Raw genomic sequence first — 23,322 nt, 5'->3', positions numbered from 1 at the left:
GTCGAGTCCCATCATGGAGAAGGAGGTGAGAGAAGGCAGATAACCACAGAAACGGTCTCAGTTCTGCCTCTGACTGATTTCATGATCATAGGACCACAAATGTCTCTGCTGTGTGCCTCGGTTTCTTTGGAATTGTTAGAGGCTCTCCAGAGCTCTTGTGTCTCTCACAGGAAGAGTCGCCATTAGGTAATGCTATCATTGACATCATGGAATTTTCCACTTGGCTTTGTTGTTACCCTCGGGGCAGGAGGCAGTTACCAACTCCAGACTCTCTACCTAGCACTGGGATAGCTGGCACAAATCAATCAAAGTCTGGGGGCTGGAGAGATGGCTTAGCAGTTAAGGTGCTTGCCTGTGAATTCCAAGGACCCAGGTTCTATTCCCTAGGACTGCCATAACCCAGATGCACAAGGTGGCGCATGTGTTTGGAGTTAATTGTTCCTTTGCAGTGGCTGAAGGCCCTGACATGCCCATTCTCCCTCTCCCTCCCTCTCTCTCTCTCTCTCTCTTTCAAATAAATAAATAAAATTAAAACTTTGTTTAAATAAAAAACAACCTGGCAGCAGTTTCTCCTTTCTCTCCTCAATCCACACTTCCATTATCCTTGCAGGGGCTTTTAACTGAAAGGTGTTCAGTTAAAATAGCCACTGGGAAGTGCTAGGAGACCCTGCCACCTTAGCAAATGAACATTTCTCTGTGTTGTTGAGTAAGCAGGGTCAGCTGTCTTCTCTTCTTGATTCTAGACTTTAGAAACCACTGAAAACTACTGTGTAAGACAAAACAAATGGAATGTAAATATTAAGGTTAAATTGGTAATTTTTTCTTCTTTAACAATATTTTTCTTGTAGTATTTTCCAAAAAAAAAAAAAATTCTTTCTTTTACAAACCAACTTTTTTGTGTGTGATTTCCCGCCCTCTCTAAGTTAGAAAGTAATTATGCTTCTCCAACATGGAGGTTTCCTTACTTGAGCTGCTAAAGAATTTGTTGGTGTACATACTGCAGAAATGACTACTGTGGCCATTACTGTGGTTGCTCAGGGGAGCTATTCAGATGCCTCATTTATTGGAGCTTAATAGATTAAAAGTCCAAATTGAGTCTCATGATATAAGCCTAATCAAGTTCTAATCTGCATAATTTTCCCATAAGCAGCAATGGGAAATTTGGATAATTTATGTTTCTGCAGTTGCCAATCATGTGTTAAATAGCATTGTTGCATTTACTTATCAAAATATTTTTATTGATCCTCACCTCCCCTAACATTCGGCTTTGGGATTTCCCCCTCCCCTCCAACACACACTTGACATTAGCAGGAAATTTAATTCATCTCCTAGATGATGTAACGCAAGATGTTTCTCTTGATTTTAACATGTCTTTATAGATCATCTTTAACGGTGATCTTTCCCGTTTACAACTTCATATTGAATACCTGTCTCAGCAAACCTCCACGACTGGGCCTAATTTATTTCCCTGGTTTAACGTAGCATATGGATTTCTAACCGTCATTTATATGCACACAATAAAAGATAATTTGGCTCACCATTTGAGCCAATTCCTTTATGTTAAACCTACGGGGGTGGGGAAGCACTTACCTTCATTCCTTCCCCTATCTATTCTACAAGAGGTGATGGATAAGGATTTCCATCTCCCTCTCTCCCTGAGAAGGCTTGGGGATTTAACTAGGGAAGATTTAGAAAGTACTTTGTGTTTCCCCCATGGAGAAATACTATAATAAAGCATTTATTAGACGCACTGCGTTGTGCATGCTGCCGTACCAAAGCAAGTTAAGCCTGACTACAATGGGTCCCAGTTGTTGTCTGCTATTGTTTAAAAGTGAAAACAATTTTAAAAAAAGTTAGATTGGTTCGGGCCTGAGACTTGCCTGCTGGGGCTGGTACTTAAGAGAGACCATAACTAGGGAATGGAGCAGGGCATGTGGTGGTTCTCAGTTGTCGTTGGGCTCCTATGTCACAGTGCCCAGCCTGGCTCCCAGATCTCTCACTTTGCACATGGGTGTGCTTGGGCAAGCTACTTGTCTGTGCTGAATCTCTTCTACAAAATGGCGATACTGGGCTGGAGTCATGGCTTAGCAGTTAACGCATTTGCCTGCAAAGCCTGAGGACCCACGTTCAACTCTCCAGGCCCCACATAAGCCAGATGCACAAGGTGATGCAAGCTCGCAAGGTCACGTGTGTGCACAAGGTAGCACACATGCCTGGAGTTTAATTGCAGTGGCTGGATGCCCTGGCGTGCAATTTCTCTCCCTCCCTCTCTCGCTCTCACTCCCTGTCATGGAAAAGGGGGAGCAGTTTGTTGGGCTTGCCTCAAAAAATGGAAATATTAAGCAGTTCCTCAACTCATTGAGTTGTGATGGGTAATAAATGAGGTGGGACATTAAAAATTTTTTTTAGCATATAGTAAGAAGTAACGTGGCCGGTTGTGGAGAGCTGGTTTGAAGCTGGCTAGGTGGGGTTCAAACCTGATATCTGCTAGATATGTACCGTTCGGCATGTTGCTCACCTGCCCCTTGGCTGCCTTCCTCAACAGCAAAAACGTGTGGTCTTAGGATACTTTGGAGAGCTAAGGATACTATGAGGACAGAATTTCAGACATAGCAAAAACTAAAATGGCTTCCACCCCAAAGGCTCTCAGCCTCTGTTCTTCATTCTCAATTATGATGAGCCATTGCTCTAGAGCCTTCCTGGCATTGCTTTGAATTCTAGAAACACGCCACACCGAGCCCTGATTGTTTGCTGACCCACTCATGCCTACAGTGACCCAGAGAACCTTTTGTAGTCATCTAGAGTGACCTACAGAGCCTTTTCTAGTCATTGTCTCCAGTGGTTTGTTTGAGCCGTAGTGCTTTTCATCATAACCTAATCTAATATTTAGATGCCATGCATGCAGCTGAACTCAAAACAATTCAGTTTTGAAAAGGAATCCTTGGGGATCTTATTTTTTAAACTTTTACCTATTTTTTTTGTAGATGTGTGTCTGTATGTGTTTGTGTGTATCTTCATGCACACGTGTGTGGACATACCAGGGCCTTTTGCTGCCACAAACACCAGACACTTATGTCACTTGGTCTGCTTAGGTGGGTTTTGGAAATTGAAGTGGGGCCAGAAGGCTTTACAAACAAGAGCCATTAGCTGTTGATCCCCATCATCTCTGAGTGCTTTTTTTTTTTTTTTTCTTTTCTTTTTTTCCTGGTACTTCTCAGGAATAGGCCAAGAGTTTGCATTACATTCTTTTGCTCCCAGGCATTGTAACTGAAATACTATTCCACCAAAGGATCCTTAGCCTTCCCCTCCCCTCCTGACCTAAGGCCTGGCTCCACCAGCCTCTGAAATAACCAACCTCATGAGAAGAACTGCCAGGCACTGCTGCTTCCTATGCATGTGGACAGAACCAAATGCTGGGCAAGAGCCTCGAGCGTGGTGGAAACCTCAGGAGCCCAAGAAGCAAACAGCTGATGTTCTCAGACACTTATCAGAGGCAGGACTTTGGCTCTCGAAAGCAGGAGGCTCCAGGGAGAGAGGCTGAGACGACCACTTGAAGTACACAACCTTTCTTATACAAAGGCCAGCACAAGTCTCCTCTAATGCTAAAGAAAACCTCAGCTTTCCCCACAACTGATGGCTCTCTTAGATAGTTTGAGTTGAAATTTTTGTGTTGCTTTCCAACAGATTCTATCCACAGAGCTCCTTGCCTTCTCTTTAATTTTCCAGAATATGTGCTTTGTGAAAATTCTTTTATTTAAAAATGAATCTACCTTTTTTTTTTTCAGTTACTTATTCACAAGTGCCTTCATGGGTGCTGCATAAATATTTGCTGTGTATACAGGATAGTTCTAGCACGGGTGGGCTGTAGTTTTGAAGACCTGCTTCATTCCAGATACTGTACATCTCATTTTAGACTTTTTAGCTTTCTTATTTTAAGCTTAATTTTAAACATCCCTACGGAGGAGCTACTTTGGGCCTGGAGATGAAGAAACAGGCTCAACGAGAACACCTGACCCTGCAATGCTTGCTAGCCACACGGTTCAAACAGAGACGAGCCAGGAGCTGAACCCCAGACATCTGCCGTCTTGCCCATGCTCTTGTGTTCTGTTTTATTTCTTATTACAAGTCAGATTTTCATATGATCCGAAAGTTCAAAAATACCAAGAAATGCAGTTTCTCGCCTAAAGTTCTTGCACAGCATATGTAGAACGTGATTCCCTGACACGAGCTAGTGTCTTGGCATTTGTGACTGATGACCTATGGACAGTACAGCTGACTGACGCCTGGCGCTGAAGAATGGCACAGGGAGAGGTCCGCTCTTGAAGGACAGAAGGTGGCCTTTAGAAGCCATTCTTTACACAAAACTTGTCACCCATGGCCATGCCAAAGGAAAACAATGGATGAGAATCAAGAGCCCCACTCGGTGAGAGCTTGGGCAGTTGACAAGTTCAATTGAAGTCTTGTCCTGTGTGAGGACATCTTACTCTGTCTCTCTAAAGCTGACATTCTTGGTCATCTCTTGGCACAACAAAGGGTTGTTTCTAAAACTGGCTTCCCATGTACTTCAACTAATGAAGGAGCGTTCCCTGTTCCTCGACTGGCTGCGCACCCCTGGAGCCTGTGTCACGGGCCAGGGCTCACACGAGCTAAACACGAACGTTGCTTTCTGTAGACTCAAAGCAAGACAACAAGAAAAGGGTGGGGACCTGGACACAGTTGAGACCTGCCTGCTTGTCAACAGTGACCGTGATGAGCGAGGGAGATGTCATCCTTCAGCCTCCAAGGTCACGTGGCCTCATTCTTAGATGGAAGATACCTGAGTTTCTCATTTGGGGGAGCTTGGGTCAGCCTGACATTTCCATCATAATTTTCCTGCATTAGGACCACTAAGGAATACAAAACAATGCTAAAGAAGAGGACGAAAGAAAATCTATATTTTTGTTGCTTTTATCTCTGGTAGTTTAAAGGGTATGATAAAAGAAGTAGTGCATTAAGAGGAGGTTATATTGCTGAAGTTTTCTTGCAACAGTAGCACCCATTCTTGGGGTTGTACATGAAGGAGAGACAGACCTTCAATGAAGGGGTGTCTTTGGATCCCCTCCATAGCTTGTCAGTTGCAGATGCTAATGGAACCAGGCTTGGTGACTGAAGGGGAAAATGGAATATGAAAGCAAAATGAAAGAGGCCTATGAAGCAAGCATGTCATTTCTAAATGAAGGTTTCATGCAAAGGAATTGAGTCTTTTCACAGCTGAAAATGGAATCTTTAAATAAGATAAAATAAAAGGACGCCTTGGCTTGTTGTGGGTTCTATAATGAAATACCGTCTTCCTAATACCGTGTGACCTGCATTTCTCCCTACTTTACGGGCGCTACTTCTTGACGTACAAACCCGTATTTCTCAAGTCAGCATTTGATGATGGATGTCAAAATACAGGCCATGTATTATGCATATAGCATTACCGATGGTAAGGTGTTTACTTGTCAAGTTGAGGAAATTCAAAAACGTCACATCCACTGAATCTGCACAGCTGTCACTTGCAGTTTTTCATGCTTTTTGAATGAAACTTCTGATGAAAACAGTTTAGTTTTCCCTTCACTATTCGAGGTGAGGAAAGCAGCCAGCATCTAAAATGCATGTTTGTGGTTGTACGGTTGGCTTGGAAAAGTGCACATTCCAAAGTGTAGGAAGAGTGGGCATTAGAACGTCACTCAAAATGACGCTCCTCTTTCCTTCATGGTATATTAATATTAAACATAAAAATAAGTGAAATTAGGGAATGGTACTAAGTAGCAATTTCTTTTTCCAGAAAGTATGGCACATGATGGGAAAATTTATACACAGGAGAGCAGAACATAAGAAAGACCTTTTCATGTGTTTCTGGAATGTTGTGTTTATGAAACCCCCGAAAAAACAAACCATTATTGAACACCTGCCATCTCATTCCTGATTCACACACCGTGCCATGCCAGAATCAACCCCATCTCACTGCGTCACTGAGGACTGAGTCAGAAATCTGCTCATCTATCTGGAGTTTTGCCCTTGGAAACCCAGCAAGTGGCTCTGTAGCTACCTACCAGTCCCTAATCCATTGGTAACCCTACATAGCCACGTGCGAGGACAACGTGAGCAAGAACCAGCCTGTCCTCTAAGACGGGAGAGTGAGTCGGGCCTCGCGGCCAGCGAGGAGCCAACAGCCACGCTCGGCCATATGCTGCAGGTGGAACGATGAATTTCCACCCAGTGAATGCACCGGACGAGGAGGCTGCTTGTGTTAACGTCCCCGTGTGTGTCTTTACTATTCGGCCGATAGGCTCAGCTGGGAGGTGTTCTCGCTGTCACTGAACTTCAGGTTAAGATCTCAGCTCTGTTGAATGGTTCCAGGTGTTTACTTCGCCAGCCTGAGGACAGCTCTGCTCCCCAGTCCAGCCACTGTCATTAAGCTGCTTTGGGATTCAGCTGGTTTTCATCCTGGTTGTAAGATGGGTGCCCATAAGTTCAAGCCCTACAAGTACTTACAACAAAGGGGATCAAATGTGACTCTTTTCCCATATATTTGTTTTTGTAAGACCAAGGAAGCAATTACTGAAAGTCCATAAATATAGTTACCCCCATTTTCTGTCAGCTAGAACCATGTTAAACCCCAGGCTTTAAGTCACTCAGCGGCAGGAGGCTATGCAGTCAGAAGGTTAAAGAGAACAGCTAGGATGGGTTAAGTTCTGCTGTAGTAACAACAACAACAACAACAAAAATAGCTCAGCAGTGGAAAGCAGCCCCCCCTTCTCTTTCATTTAGAATGCACTGTGGATTCAGAGTAGCTGACCAGTCTCCATCTCTGTTGTAACCTGTATCTCCCACAGTTGCTATGGCCTGGAATTAAAAAGTGCCGGAAGTGATGTGCGTGATTCTGCTTAGTTTTCATAGACTAGGCAGGCATATCCCACTCCCCTTGCAGTCCATAGGATATCTGCATCCCAGCATAGCTAAGAGTACATCTGAAAACACTGGTACATGACAGTGTCATGTCTCAATGTCAAAGGGCGGACATCCCTGGATTAGGGTAGTTTGTATGTCACATGGTCCTTCCCACCTTTGTCCAAGTGGACACAGTGGTAAATTTCCCTGTGTTCCAGGAAGACAGGAAATCTGTAAGCAAGAGAAATGACTGGCATAGTCTGGATTTGTTTTAGGGAACTATCAAAGCCAATGAGAATTCTTCAACATGCTTTCCTAACAACTAGCTGACCAGAGTTTTATCCTGGCTGTTCTAATTGTTGACCTTGAAACAGTGTGCTTGTAACATTTTGGGGGATTGTATATAAATACTGTATATGTACATTATATTCTCGTCATCTCCAGATTTTCCACTTCTCTGCATTTTCTCCCTCCTTTCCCCCCGGCTAGGATTCACGCCACCAGGAATGGACAGATCTTCTCCGGACAATAGCCCTGTGCACGGAATGTTACGCCAGCCATCCATCACCACTGGGGTCAACATCCCCATCATCACGGAACTCGGTAGGAGGGTTGTTGCCACCTGGGAGTGGGTGTTGCCCTCTCGTTCAGACGATGCAGCTATAAGGAGGTGGGCCTGTTTCTTAGCCCTTTGGGCCTCATAGACTATGATGGGATTTTTTGGGGGGGAAGAGGTTGGAGAGAAGTATGGGTAGAAATATGACAGGTTACCTGAAGGAAAAACTGATCTATGTTTCCTATGGTGTATAGATAGTCTCCTTCATTGTGGCCACTATGGCAAAGACAATGCCTTTGAAACTGGGGCCTCCATCTGGGAAGGGGGAAGGAAGAAGAAAAGTTGTAACCCTCCTCTGAGCCTGTGGTTTGAACCCACCACTGATTCCAAAACCCTCATGTCTAAGCCAAACCCATTTGGAGAACTGGATGGATTATTGATCTCTACGTTGATCCTATCCTAGTTGAACTTCTCAGCAACAAAAGAATGGGGTTTGAGGACCCTAATCTGCAGTCGATAGAATCCAACTCCTAGCCCATTTGGGGCATTTTCTGTTCTCAAGTGTGATGTTGTTGAAATACCAAGAGGCTCTCTCCCCGCACCACCGCACAAAGATTACCTGTGGTTCTGGGTCCCTTAACTTTCGAATGCTTCCTCTGCCGCTCCCTCACTCTTTTCTTTCTCTGTACTCTCCTCCACTCCCTTTCCCTCACCCTTAAATGCCATATCCACTTAGCTAAACCTGGCAAGTTGCCTTTGGTATCAGTCAATCAGGAAAAAAACAGTGGGACGCACATTCTAATGATAACAGAACTGGGTAAGAAGCTGTCTTCCTCGACATCAGCATTTCCTTTTGTTCTGTTCTTGGCGTTTCCAACTATTATTGGCTTGTTGCTGGCTTTTTTTTTTATTTTTTTCATTCTTTCTTTCTTATTTCGCTGGCTGTAACAGAAAGGCTACCCCATGGCACTGCTTTGAATGCGTTTTATTTGTGGCTCTGGTTGGAATCGACTGTCTTGTTCTGGCCTTTCTTAATGATTTTTTATCCACATAGCATCAGTAACCCTTTGATCACACCCATCTGACCTGACAGTGGTTTCCATAGCATCTTTGCTCTAATTCATTTTCTGTGGCCCAGGCCTTTTTTTTCCTCACACATGTGCCCCATTCTCTTTCCTCCTCCCTATCTTCCTCTTCCAACATGCTGTCAGTGTGACTGACATGTCTTCACAGCTCTCAGAGGAAGTCAGAGGAGAAATATAAAATTTTTAAGATAAGAAACCTTAGACAGGCCCTTCCCTCCAGCTGTTTATTTTCCTTTATTCTGATTTTATTTGCCTCTCCCCCCGCTTACTACCCCTTTCTCCGAAGCTCTGCTTCTGAAACCATAAAGGCAGGTAGGTTCCTAGGGGACTTTTCTTATGAAAGCCAGACTCCAAGAAGAGTGCAGAGACGAGGTTAGTGGGGCCCTGAACCCTGACCCCCACCCCTTGGGCCCAGAACTCTCTCTGGGAGGTCACAGTGGACTTATGGGGAAGATAAAGGCCATGGCTGCATTTGTCAGGTCCTTCCATGGTTCCCCAGGACTTAGTGAGTAGCCCCACAAAGGCCACCCAACAGCAGCAGGTCTCAGAACTGGGAATTGATCTTCTAAATAGAGACAGCGACAGGTCTGCTGGCGGAGGAGTAGGTGGAGGCTGGGAAACACCTGCCTTCCCATGACTCACAAATGAAATGAACACTCCATTTTCCCAACCCCAAAATATATTTCAAAATAAGAGAGCAGGCTTTTAACACAGTAATCTTGCTTGTAAGGTGTCCAGAAACTAAGAATAAATTGTCTGCCTTTCAGCACTGCCTTATTGTAGACGTGGCTATTTATCAGGACAAATTCACTTGGGTCAAAGACTAGTACACTATTTTCTGTTTCCAACCATAGCAGAGGTATCCTTTTCATGTTCAGTGCAGTTGGCTAAAAGCCTGGGCTTCTAAGATTGCTCTTCTCAGAACGACAGTGCTGCAAGAGACCCAGGACGTCCATGTGGCCCAGACTGCTGGATGGAAAATTTATCCAAACATCTCCATCTCAGATCCTGCACCAGCATCTCAAAAGCACATGTGCCAGGAACTTCTTTTTTTATTTTTTTATTTGTTTTTTTATTATTATTATTTATTTATTTGAGATCGATAGGCAGAGAGAAAGAGGCAGATAGAAAGAGAGAGAATGGGTATGCCAGGGCCTCCGGCCAGTGCAAATGAACTCCAGACGCATGCAACCCCCTTGTGCATCTGGCTAACGTGGGTCCTGGGGAATCGAGCCTTGAATTGGGGTCCTTAGGCTTCACAGGCCAGCACTTAACCGCTAAGCCATCTCTCCAGCCCCATGTGTGCCAGGAACTTCTCTTCCCACTTGGAATTCATATTGCCTGATGACAAGTCCCCTGATTTGTGATTAGTGGATGAGGCAAGAATGAGCTTGGTGCCCCAGACCCAGGCAGCAGTTTTGGTGATCCATATAGGTCACCACCGACTCTCTCCGAGCTCTTCCTCATGGGGTTTCTTCTAGTGTCCCAGCCACCCCCTCCTTCTACCGTGAGGCCCATTTCGCTAGTAACTACATCACTATCCACTCCTACTTCTCCCACACTGACCCATGGGTGTTCACCATCTGTCACCTGTGCTGAGACTTGCGCTGTGTTTTGGTGTATCAGTCAAATGTCCTTTTAAAGACACAGAGGCGGCCAAGGTGAGACAGGTTCCATCAACCACTTTGTTCTAGTCTTCACCCATCTGGAGATTCCCAGTCAATGCTAATAGGCAAAGACTCCTGAAGTTTCCATGAGTAAGAACATTACTTGAAACCATTCACCTCACCATATCATTTTGGGGTGATGATATTTTTTTTCTCCTATACAATTACTTTTCTTGGAAAGTAGGCATGGATAATGTTTGTTGTACTTATTCTGAGACTGAATACATCAAAACGGGAGATAGTAGAATTTCATTGAACCCTGGCTCATGCTTTGGGAGTTTTTCCAATCTCTGGATCACGGGAGTCTGGAGTCCTCTCTCCTCCCTGGGGCCACGTTGCACCCCTGTGTAGTTCCATCCCTGCCCCATCCCCTTGGAGAGAGGGAGGAGAGGCTACCCCTTATGGAGGGCTGCTGCACACGCCATCAGCAGCTGTTACGGATAACGAAACTTGTACGTGTAATGCCTGTGGTCTCTAGCTTACACGTTCTGATTCCCAGAGCAGAAATACATGGCCTCACAATCCACTTTTAGACTATTAGATGTCAGAATCACCACAAATCTAGTTTTGACATCTTAATTGGCTTTATTTGTAATTCTAGACTAGGGCAGGGGTCCAGAACAAAATGGCTCTTAATGCTTGGCCCATTCTGTGGGCAGGTTATATTTATAGCCAGAGAAAGGGAAGTGAGTCTTGGAGTCAGTCTGGTAGGTTATAGGTAGAGGCTTTGTGTGAACCTACTTTGAACAGTAGGCTCCTTGTGATTGGCTGAGACTCAGTAACCTGTTACAAGAGTAGGCTAAAGCCTGTTTCCACATCAAGGTATGTTAGAGTTCACTGTATAGAGAGACTCTTTTAGGCAAACTTCAAAGAAGTATGGAGTCAGCTTTAGGCCAAACTTAGTTTAATGTAACAGGACAAATGTATGTAGGTAAGAAACAGCTAATATTTGAGGGAAAATTCTGAAGCAAAGACCATTAGCACTTATGAGAGAAGCAGAGAGAGGCTGGGCATCCTTATCATGTACCTAGATTACTGGACATTTAAAGGGAGAGGGGCACTCATGGTATCAAGCTCTGTTTGTCTAGTGCATGGCAAGTGCCTGGTGCTCAGACAAGCTCCCTGGTTCTGGTCTCCACAGGGAGAGAGCTGTATAAGAGAGAGCAGACAAGGGTCAGGATGAAGAAATGCTCTGTCTGGGGAAACTGGTGGCAAAGCTTGGACTGGAACTCTAGCGGTCCGAATCTAGACTTTGTACTTTCACCCAGTAGCCTGTATTCCCCTTGCTCTCAAAAACCTTTGGTAAACCCCAGAAAAGGTTTCCTTCCATGAGAGTCATTCTCTAGAGAAAAGGGTGGTGTCATTTAAAACTAATTCCATGCCTAGCCTTTTATCCCATTATCATTTATTCTGACTCATGCAATAAGCAAACAAAAGTTTTTTATATATAAAAAAGAAAAGTTGTTGAGGAAGCTCCTTTAAAAAAAATTAAAGCAATAAGTCTAGGAACAAGAATTAGCTGCTGATATATTTAGAGAGACATCAGACAGAGGTAGTCTCATCTGTTCCCTTTCTGAAGGCACCATAATTATTCCAGAACCCACGAGTGTCCCTCTCCCCTCCTCCCTACACTGTTCCCCTATTACTTTTTTCTGCTAAAGTGATCATTTCTGAAGCCAAGATGGGAATGGAAATTAATTTGTCATTTAATTTTTAATAAGTTAAAGACATCTGAGTGACACAACTCATCAGTATGAGGCTGTGTGCAGAGGGAGTCCTTGAGGGATCCTCAGATGGAAATGAAATACAGCTTTGATGCCTTATCTGCTGGAGGAGCAGAGACGAGCCTGAGCTGTTTGGCAGGGGAAGGGGAGAACGTGGATGGAGCCCTATAACTCAGAATGCAGAGGAGCTCTTCCAGCAAGCAGCTTGAGCCAGCCAGGATCCATCCCACCCTGGTCTCCTGAGGGCTCAACAGGACCCACTGGGCGTGGGCCTGGATGGAAGGGTCTCAGAACACCAGGCACTACCCAGAGCATGGTACAGGTCCTGCTTGAGGGTAAATTCCTTGCTACTTGCCTTGGCTATGCTCCTGGTCCATTGCTTTTTGCCTCTGAATACGCTGCTTTCTTTCCTTTGTGGCTAAACTTACCATCCCAGCATGGCTTCTCATCATGGACCTATGTCCACCTCTCAAAGGACTTGGCTACCAAAAAAAAAAAAATGCCCTAGGGTGTTTTGTTTGTTTGTTTGTTTTGGTCCTGATTCTAAAACAGTAACAAAGGACTGGCCAGGACTGTCCACTGGTCAATCTTGCAGCAGCCTGCCATGGAGCAAGCTTGCCTGACCTCATGGCTCTCCAGGTCCTGGAAGCTTAAGCAATCCCAGAGCAGCAGTCCATTGAGTCCCACAGCCCCAGATCCATCAGTAGCCTCCCCGTGCTTTTGTTTCCTTTGTAGTGACACTCTTCAGTGCTTCTAAGCCAGTCACCTGGTGTCTCTCTCTGGCTTTGCTGCTCATGCGGAGTCCCCAGTGCCAATGCTTATTTTATGTTTTTTTCTAGTGAATGATACTAATGTTCAGTTTTTGGACCAAGATGATGACGATGACCCCGACACAGAGCTGTACCTCACACAGCCCTTCGCATGTGGGACAGCATTTGCCGTCAGCGTCCTGGACTCGCTCATGAGTGCGGTGAGTGGTCCCACTCCTTCGCCCCTCACTCAAAGGGTAGGGCATGGGCCAAGAGCTCACTTCCGAGCTTCCAGTAGAAGAGACCCGGGCTGGAGCTAGAGCTATGTATGGCAAAGAAGTGCATGAACATCTCAGTCTAGAAGGGGAGACCAATAGTCACCCATCACTCAGCCAAGTAAACATTTAATTATAAATTTGTCAGAGTATAAAGAAGTCAAAGAAAGCTATGACTTTACAACCAGGTTTTGGGGGATCAGAGAAAGATTTCTCAAGGAAATAATATATTCTTTAGATAAGATGTGAGCCATAACAGGGGAGAATTTATAGAGACAGGGACTCTAAGAGCAATGGAAGCAATGCATAGGTCTGGGGTGTGTGTATGTGTATGTGTGTGTGTGTGTGTGTGTGTGTGTGTATGTGTGGTATGGGGGTGTCAAAGCGAGCCTGGTTAGCTGGGTCACGGTTTTAGTCTTTTCCTCAGGAGTAACCAGGAGACATTGAAGGTCTTGAAGTTGGAGAATGGTACAGTCAGGTTCATGTCCACAGGGAGTTGCCCTGGCAACTGCGTGGAGATGTCTTGTGCTGGCAAGAAGGCAGAGGGAAGTCTGAGGGAGCAGATGTGGTAGTGTGGGCTAGGGTCATGCTTTATTGAGATGAAGGAAAGCGGATGGATTTGAGCCTGTGTTGGTAAAGCGGAGAAGATTTGGAAGTAGAGGGGACATGAGCAGAAGGTGGGGAGCATGGCATGCCATGGGCGAGTCCTAAATCCCTGCCCTCACTGAAAGAGAGCAGTCAACTGGGTGAGGGCAAGGCATGGAGCTAGGAGTCCTTTGCCACCAGGCAGGGACAGAATGGTAGTGAAGACACAGGGGTGTGGGCTGCCTGGAATATCAAAAGAAGGTTTTTTTTTTTTTTTAATTCTGTTTTGTTTTTGTAATAGCTTGGTGCTTATCAAATGGTGAAGGCATTTGTTTTCTCATTTTTGCAACCTCAAACAAATAATTAAAAGAGAGCATTCCAGCTTAATGGAGCCATCTTCCTTTGCAAAAGGCAAAACCAGGCATTTAGAATGGGCCACAGCCAGGGTGTTGTGAGGCATTTTCTCTGCGTCTTTATTTACTACATAGAAGAGCCTCTTCATTTTGGAGCTCTCGGATTCACACGTGGTGAAAATGCACACAGAGAGGCTGGGTGGAGACTGACCTTTGGGGAATCCATGAAGCACGATAAAACCATAAACACAACCCAGAGAGGCTTCACACACACACACATTTCTAACCACCTAAGATGATTCTCTGGATTGTGTTAAACAACGGATATGCTAATTATGCATTTCCCATCTATTCACTAAAGCTAATCCCAGATGGTGTACTATTTGAGGAAAGAAGGCGCGTAGAGCTTTTAAAGACTAATTAAGGTTCTTCTCTATTCCTAACTGCAGTTCAAATCCAAACAGACCTTTGTGAAACAGTGATGGATTTAAAATGACTATGAAACAGCATTCACTGAACTAAGGTTGACTGGCTTCTGGCCATGGCTGTCCTAGCCAACAAGGACAAGGAGGATCTCCTGGGTTCCCGGAGCCTCAGGACCAAACCTAGTAGCACTGAAGCTAACCTTGGACCTGCTGGTGACACTGGGTTTGGTTTACGGAAATTCTCTGAGCAAGCAGGAAGGAATGATGGGGGCCACCTCAGGTGCTCAGCACTGCCACAGTCTACTGCAGTCCTCAGTGTCTCTCTTTAGAAATCTCCACTTGAATTCTGATCCTAACTAGAAAGATTTCCAGAGACCATTCTTGCTAAAAGATGATTGCGCTGTTCATGATGGTTTTTGTTTTTTTTTTTCAGAACTACAAAATAACGTTAGAACTTTTTAACCCAAATTTATGACATTGATGATGTTTGTGTACATAGAGACATTCAACGTGCTCCAAGCAGGACCAGGTGCATCATTTGTAAGGCCACTTTTCCATAGATGATATTAAGAATCGTGACAGCCCAATGTTGAGATACTGAGCCCGTACCCCGTAACTGCGCAGGCTGGATGCTCATGGCGTCAGCCTTAGTTCCAGGCAGCACAGCAAGAGCACTTTTACCAGCCCAGGGAACATCAGAATCTGAATTGCAAGGCTGTCTGTTGATAGCAGCACTAGGGAGAAAGTTCTTGGGAACTCAGGTGAGAAATCAAAGTGAACTGATTGCTGATAATGATAATCATTATAATAAAAATAATGATTATTTTTAAAAGACATTTCCAATCTCCCTTGAAATTAAAGTCTCTGGGAGAGGGCAGCATGGAAACAAGAGCCTGAGAGTGGCATTTCCTTAGCACTGTAACGCGGGGCAAAGGGCTGTAAAGAATCTCGTATCTGTCTGGTATTTATCCTATCCATAGCATCATTATGTATTGAGGGCTCAGGTCTGTGCAGACACTTCAGCTATCTGGTCTGATCTTTCAGATAATAATATGAATAAACCAGATTTAAGTGTCATGAATGAAGCAAGGCTTATTAACTGGCTCACTGATTAGTCAAATGTCAGTCAAAATCCCTACCAAATGATTTCAAACCTTGTTCTTCTCATTGTATAGAACTCATACATTTCTGAGTGAGGTCTGATTTAATAGCCCCTATTGGATCTAGAGTTTGTTTTTTTTAATAATTTATTTATTTGAGAAGGGATAGGGGAGAGAATGGGCACACCAGGGCCTCCAACCATTGCAAACAAACTCCAGATGCTTGGGCCACTTTGTGCATCTGGCTTATGTTGGTCCTGAAGAATCAAACTCGGTCCTTTTGGTTTTTCTGGCAAACACCTTAATCACTAAGCCATCTCTCCAGCCCCAGATCTAGAGCTTTTGACAAAGTATTACCTGTGATTCCTTTGCATTGCACCCAAGTTTAGTTTATGAAAAATAAAGAAAGTCAGTCAAGCACTGAAGCAGGAACTGGAAGGGATGAGAGGGTTGGCAGGAATTTCAGTGGAGAGGATGCAAGTGCCCCACACAGCAGGGGAGGAGGTAGAGCTTCCATCTCGGCATCCCTTCCCAAGGACCATCACAGCATCCACACAAGTCGCTAGATGTCAGTGACCCTCTTCTCCTAGCACGCCTCTCCTAACTGCCGTTTAATCACGTGTCTAAACACTCCCTTAATATTGTCCTTCATAACTCAACTCCTGTGGCTCACTGCTTCATTTGTTAAAAGAATAATGTTTTCCTTCGTCACAGGCATTCCTGGGATAGATAGCGATGTTACAGGCATGGCCTGTGTCTTCATCTTACAAATCAATGGCAGGAACCCATGAAGAGAGCGGATAATTATCCTTATGGGCATATGCCTCTAAGACAAAGTGCATAACTTAGAAATGCATTTTCCAGAATCATCCTGGCTTGCAGCTCTCCCCCCCTCCATACACACACGCATGTGCGCGCGCACACACACACACACACACACACACAGTGAAAGGAGGACTTGTCTTTTTAGAGCTGTAGCTCCATGTGAGTGTTCAGGTTTCTTATATTTACTGGAACACCACTTCTCCTGTCCATAACTCCAGCTGAAGCTCCACCTGGACACACTTTGGACTGAGAAGATGTGCCATAGACTTAGGAAGCAGACTTCTCAGATACAGATCCCAGTCCTCTGGTTAATGATCTCAGGTTCCTCATCTGTTAAAAGAGGGTAATAATCCTAGCTATCCCATGGGTTGTCCAGATAAGCCAGTGGTTAGTTTGCAAGGGGATCTACGAGGAACTTAGCACATCCTACGCATTTTATGTTGCTATTGATCGTAACCATTTACTGGTACGTATGAAATACCAGACATTGTTCTTCATGCCGGCGTGTTGCGTAGAGAAGAAAAGCCCCGCTTTTGTGTCGTGGGAACTTCCCAGCAGTGTGCTGATCAGCTGGCAGTGACCATGAGCATGAATGGATGATGTCCCTCAAGGAACATAGACTTGAACGGTGGTTTGCCCGATATGGCACTGCACCTGACACTGCACCCTGCACTCAGGACTTGCAGCTGCTGGTCCTCATTGCCAGCAGCTCTTGCGTGCGCTTCCCATGGTCTGGGAATCAGTTGAGTCTGACTGTTCCATTAACAATCCCTTATGACTTGAGGATAGTCAGGCAAAGGTATTTGAAAGTCGTTCACCAAACAAATACAGGCGACTTTGTGACGACAGTGACATAGATTTGTCATTCACACGGATGTGCACAGCTGGGTTCACCTACTCAATCTCTCACACATAAACATGCGTGCACGTGCGTGCGTGCGTGCGCGCGCGCGCACACACACACACACACACACACACACACGCCTCAGAGTGATAAGACTTGGGGATGGTGTGGGTAGGTTAACCTGAAGGATGCAGGGTGAATGTTTCTGTCTTTCATCTCTCTTCTTACAGAATTGGCCTCTGTGTATCAGGAATGACTGAATTTATGCTACAGAGAGTGGAGGATATGGTGGCTCTCTGGTCCCCGGGGGTCCACCTGCCTCACTGTCAACACGGTACTTTCCTTAAGGGCCGAGTTCCAGTTGGGTGTTATAGAGAAGGCTAAGGTCTCCATCAGCTCAAGTCCACCCAGTGCCATGTGATTTCAGAGACAGTTTGCTTCTCATGACCTGATCCTTATAGTCCATTCAAGAGCCGACATGTCTTCTGCTCACAAGGTCACAGACAGGCCCCAGTCCCGTCAAGGCATGTGGGCTAGCAGCAGTGTTTTGTCTGTAGCGAACAGCATAGTGAGACATTTTGCTGGACCAAGGACCCAGGACCAGACCCCTGCTGTCAGACCAGGATAGGAGAGGGGGAAAAAAAAAAAACATTCCAATAGTTCTCATCTCTCATGAAAGAAAAATACTAAAAATAAAAACCCACACCATGAAAACTAGCAAATATAAAAAATGGCAGCTATGACATGGAAAATGACAATTTGGGAGCAATTATAAACGAAAGGCAGAGTGCCATTAAAGTTAAGGCAATGTTATTAAAAGATGTGTTAATTTTCAGTTAAATTTTCTATAAAAGACCAATTAGTTTAAAAGGCTTGACAGCATTAACTGTGAAACATAAGCTCCCAGTAATTATGCTTAAAAAAAAAAATAAAACGAGGAGGCAGCTCAGGCGAGGTGGAGGCGCATTCCGTGCCTAGGGCCAGCGCAGCGCGCCGTGCTAGGTGGCGCTGCGGGCTTATGTTTTCCTCGTGCAATTCCTTGCCTCGCTCTTGTCTTCTATGGTTTCCTGTGTCCCTACAAGAGCTGAGGTTCACCCAACTGTAGCAACCAACGAAGCCTCACACATGATCTAAACCACCTCTCCACATTAGAAATGAGACCAAGAGTCACAGGGAAAAGGGGTTTTCCAAATTGGCTGCACCGAGACATTGAGATTTTTTTTTTTTTTAATAAGCTACCAGTGACTATTAGTTGCATATGGAAAGTTAACAAATTCTCTCATTGAACCCTAATCTGTAAATATGGTTTTCAACCTTGTTGTGTGGACGAGGGATGATCTAAGCCGTAGAAAAGTTAGGCAACTTTCTCAGTGTGGTAAGTGGGATTCCAAACCATACCATACTCACATCCAGGGCGCCATATTGCTCCATTCCAAAAGAAAGCCTTTCCCTGGGCAGGTGCAGCACTAAACAGGACCCTAACTCAGCTGTCCTTTGCACCCCATCACCCATGGGACACAAGAACAGCCATTGCCAGGATCTCTACAGACTAATCCTGCCGATTGCAGGTTCTCATCAGAGTCCCTCATAAGGCTGTGAGCATGGTCCCTGAAAGTCTCTAGGTGCATTCGCATAGGAGACAAAGACGCTCCTTAGGCTCTGTAATCTTCTTTTCTCTCAGAGGTCCCAATACCAAGGCTCTGGGACCAGTTTTGTGTGTGTGTATAAGAGGTTATTTATTATAAATTACTAGCGCCTCTGAGCTGGGTGGTTTAAAAGGGAAGGCAGAGGTCAGGAGAGGTGGGAGAGGGAACGGAGGGCTGCCAGTGCCCACAGCTGATGCACATGCTCAGTGTGGGTGAAGGAACTGGGACTTGTGCACGCAGTGGTGCTGCTGGGGGATCAGACTTGGAGCCAAGAGAGAGGAAGAAAGAAAAATAATGAGAGAAAAGGAGAGAGAGAGAGAGAGAGAGAGAGAGAGAGATGCATATGTAGGGAGAGGTAGAGAGAGTGAAAGATTCAGAAAGCGATACAGTCAGAGAGAGAGAAGCATGCACCTGACTTCAGGAAAGAGAGTCAGAAAAGAGAGCAAGAATGGCATCTGATACTCTTATGTCCATGACCTTGAGGCAGGGTGACTTGCCCCATGGAAGGGAGGAGGGATGGTGCTCAGGGAAGGAGCCAGGTTGGCTATATCCTCGTTGACTTTTGGCTGGGTGGTAAGGGAGGGGCAGGGATGGGCAGGGAGCTCTGAGACTCTGACACTTTACAGTTCAGCATTTCCTCAATGCTGTTGCGCCCGAAAAGGATTGTACCTACTGACTCAGGTGAGTTGCAGAGAGGCTCCTTCTGGCTGCCACACTTGCCACATGGTTTTTGATTACCGGCATTTGAAGTCCTGGTGACTGGTCCAGCCCAGGATGCTGAAGAGCCAGCTCCTCTGCTGAAAGACCCAAGGTGGTGTGCTCCTCAAACACTTCTGAGCAGCTGGTAGGGTAGGCGCCCGCCCTAACCACACCGCTCACCATTCTTTACCAGGGAAGGCACTGTCTTTGCACCAAATCATTCAGATGACAAGAGATGTTGGCACATATTCAGAACATGTCCATTGCAGGGCCCAGTGGAATCTGCATCTGAATGTTGGGGTCATCCAAACAAGGAAGGTTGCCCTCTGGACATGGGTGTTCTGGTACCTGAGTTGTTCATGCTCCTGTAAACCTCTGTGTGGTGGTTTAAATATGAAATGCCAGCCGCCATAGGATCATGTATTTTAAATACTTGGTCTCCAACTGGTACAATTTGAGGACGTTGTGGGGCCTTTCAGAGGTGGAGCCTTGTTAGAGGTGGTGTGTCATTGTGGACAGGCCCCGGATTTATTAGTCCATACCATGGGGGTGTTGAGAGCTAGCTCCCCTTGCTGTTCCCTCCCCTGCTTCGTGTAGAGATGTGACATCCCAACTGCCTGCTCTGTCTTGCTTCCCCTACTTTCCAAAGGGCCAGATGGTGAGCATTTCCACCTCTTATGAGCCATAAAGTCTCAGTCTCAATGCCTGGTGTCGAGCCCCAAAGCAACTACAGGTATTATGTAAACAACTAGGCATGTCTGGGTTCCAATAAAATTTTATTTAAAAAAAAAAAAAGGAACAGGGGCTGGCGAGATGGCTTAGCAGTTAAGACATTTGCCTGCAAAGCCAAAGGACCCAGGTTCGATTCCCCAGGACCCAAGGAAGCCAGATGCACAAGATGGCGCATATGTCTGGAGTTCGTTAACAGTGGCTTGAGGCCCTGGCACGCCCATTCTCTCTCTCCTTCTGTCTGACTCTGTCTCTCTCAAATGAATAAATAAAAATAAAATATTTTTTAAAAACTAAGAAAAGGAACAGATGACGGGACCTCATTTGGCCCAGAAAAGAGATTTGCCAATTCAATTCTGATCATTTTGTTATTTTTTTAAAAATATGTAGTGCATGCTGTGTGTTTGTGAATGTTATATGTGTGCAGATGCACACACCTCCCGGCACATGCATGTGGAGACCAGAGGAAGACATTAGCTGACCTCTTTGCTCCATCTTCTGCCTTATTTCCCAGAGACAGAGTCTCTCACTGGACCTGGAGCGCGGGCTATTTTAGGCTGGCTGCTCCCCAGAGCTCTAGGGATTGTCTCATCTCAGTACGTGTGTGGCCGTGCCTGACTTCTACACATGGGAGTAAAGGATCAAATTCAGGTTCTTGTGCTTGAGCAGTAAGCACTCTAAACCATGAGCCATATTCCTACTCCCCCGCACTCCCCACCTGTTCTGTGTCTATTCAATTTCGACGATGGATCGAACTTCTTATATTACCTACAGAACTGAGGAAATCTTCAAAAGTCACTACATCAGGGAGGAAAATATAAGGCTCTTCCCAAAGGACATCTAATAGAATCGAGTCCAGTTGTTTTTAAAGTCCATATTGAACCTAGTTAGACACATATCAGAATGTTTACCAGGAAAAAAAAAAAATGACATAATATATAAGTTACATAAGATATGACACAGAATCTCATTTTTTCCTAATAATTGCTAGCTTTCCTTAAATGATGGCATGGTGTGGGTTATAGCTTTGAGGGCTGGATTGATGGCTCAGCAGTTAGGACACTTGCCTGCAATGCCTAACGACCCAGGTTCAATTCCCCAGTACTCATCAAGCCAGATGCACAAAGTAGTGCATGCATCTGGAGGGTATCTACGGTGGCTAGAGGCCCTGATGCACTCATTCTTTTTCTCTTTCTCTCCCTTTCTCCCCCCCCCCCTTACAAATAAATAAATAAATAACTTCCAGAACAGTAGTATTAAAGACTTTTTTGTTCAAAGTTACATTGTCCTCTAACTTCTAGTTTTACCTCCTGTCATTTATACTTGTCGCTGGTTTATGTTTTTCAAGGGATTATTTATTGGACTGATTAATTCATTAATTATCCTCTTGCTTTTCATTATCATATCTTTTCATATTTTATCACTCTGACTTTCTTGGGTAAAAGACTAATAAAAGACTGGCTAAGCATAGTGGCACACATCTTTAATCCCAGCACTTATAAAGAAGACGTAGGAGGATGGCTGTGAGTTTGAGGCCAGGCTGGGACTAGAATTTCAGGTCAGCCCGGGCTACCTCGAAAGCAACAACAACAACAAAAGAATTATAAAACATAATTATTTCATGCTTAACTTTATTTATCATAATTATTTTGTATTTAATCATAAGAGCATTTAAGAACTCTGAACCTGCCTCTGTATTTTCAGCTTCAAGCTATAATAAATGTGTGTGTCATATTCAAATAATCCTTACTTTTTAAATAAGCACCTTGAGCTTCTGAGCCATCTCTGAGTCCAAATATTTCTTAAAATTCAAATATCTTCTATTCTAGCTTGACTTGCTAGATATTTAAGATACTTAAAAAAATCTTTGAAGTACTGGACATTGATATTTTTGCTTCTCCCACATTTTGTCCATTAAAAAGTTTTTTGCGGGCTGGAGAGATGGCTTAGCAGTTAAGACATTTGCCTGCAAAGCCAAAGGATCCTGGTTCTATACTCCAGGACCCATGTTAGCCAGATCCACAAGGGGCACATGTGTCTAGAGTTCGTTTGCAGTGGCTGGAGGCCCTGGTGTGCCCATTCTTTCTCTCTCCCTCTTTCTCTCTCTCCAATAAATAAATAAATAAATAAATAAATAAATAAATAAATAAATAAATAAATAAATATTTTTTAGAAGTTTGTTGGGTGTGGTGGTGCACACCTTTAATCCCAGCAATTGGGAGGCAGAGTTAGGAGGAGTGCTATGAGTTCAAGGCCATCCTGAGTCTACATAGTGAATTCTAAGACAGCATGGATTAGGGCAAGAAAACCAAACCAAACAAACAAAAAAGTTGCAGTTTTATTGAAAATTATAACTGTTATAAAGATAAAGGTAACTTAGTATAATATTTCATATTTTTCACAAATTACATTTTACTATTTTTGTTGTTGTTGTTGTTTCTTTCACTTAAAAATGTTAGTTGGGGTCTGGAGAGATGACTTGGTAGTTAAGCACTTGTCTATGAAGCCTAAGGATCCCAGTTTAAGGCTCAATTCCCCAGGACCCACATTAGCCGGATGCACAAGGGGGCACATGCATCTGGAGTTCTTTTGCAGTGGCTGGAGGCCCTGGAACTCTAACTCTCTCTCTCTCTCTCCCTCCCTCTTTCTCTGTCACTTTCAAATAAATAAATAAAAATAAACAAAAAATTTTCTTTTAAATATTAGTTGGATATTGCTTATTGTTGAATAGATCTGAAGATCTTTGCCATTTTGTGGAATTACTTAATTCATTTATATTTAGTTTTATTACATACAATGTTTTCTATAATTCTGCATCATGATTCTTCCTCTTACTTGTTCTTTTTAAAAATTTTTTGAATTTATGAGAGAGAATGGGCACTCCAGGGCCTCTAGCCACTGCAAACAAACTCCAGATGCATGCACCACCTTGTGCATCTTGCTTATGTGGGTCCTTGGAACTCGAACCTGGGTTTTTTGGCGTTGCAGGCAAAATGCCTTAACTTCTGAGCAATTTCTCTAGTCCTCCTTTTACTTGTTCTTTAATAATTATTATTTTTACTCTCTGCCTTAAGTTATATAGATTGAGTTTTATAAGCTTATTATTTTTTCTAGTGTTGTTTAAATTTTCCATTTTACTTCTATC

The 23,322-nt window shown here is 44.3% G+C and overlaps 1 protein-coding gene across 31 annotated transcripts in view; it reads left to right on the top strand.

Moving 5' to 3' along the window:
- The window catches only part of Kcnma1 (potassium calcium-activated channel subfamily M alpha 1), a 757,466-nt gene that overhangs the window by 712,891 nt on the left and 21,253 nt on the right, over positions 1-23,322 (top strand). For 16 of the 31 annotated variants that reach the window (XM_004657971.3, XM_004657975.2, XM_004657982.2 and 13 more), the window contains 2 exons: positions 7,405-7,518; positions 12,787-12,917. In XM_004657971.3, coding sequence (XP_004658028.2) covers positions 7,405-7,518; positions 12,787-12,917 — 245 coding nt within the window. Of the gene's footprint in view, positions 1-7,404; positions 7,519-8,207; positions 8,289-12,786; positions 12,918-23,322 lie in introns of all 31 variants that reach the window. The other 15 variants (XM_004657965.3, XM_004657967.2, XM_045137469.1 and 12 more) reach the window with 1 other exon arrangement.

The sequence above is a fragment of the Jaculus jaculus genome, chromosome 18 (genome assembly GCF_020740685.1).
Source record: "Jaculus jaculus isolate mJacJac1 chromosome 18, mJacJac1.mat.Y.cur, whole genome shotgun sequence".
NCBI lineage: Eukaryota > Metazoa > Chordata > Mammalia > Rodentia > Dipodidae > Jaculus > Jaculus jaculus.
This window is presented reverse-complemented; position numbering and strand designations above follow the sequence as displayed.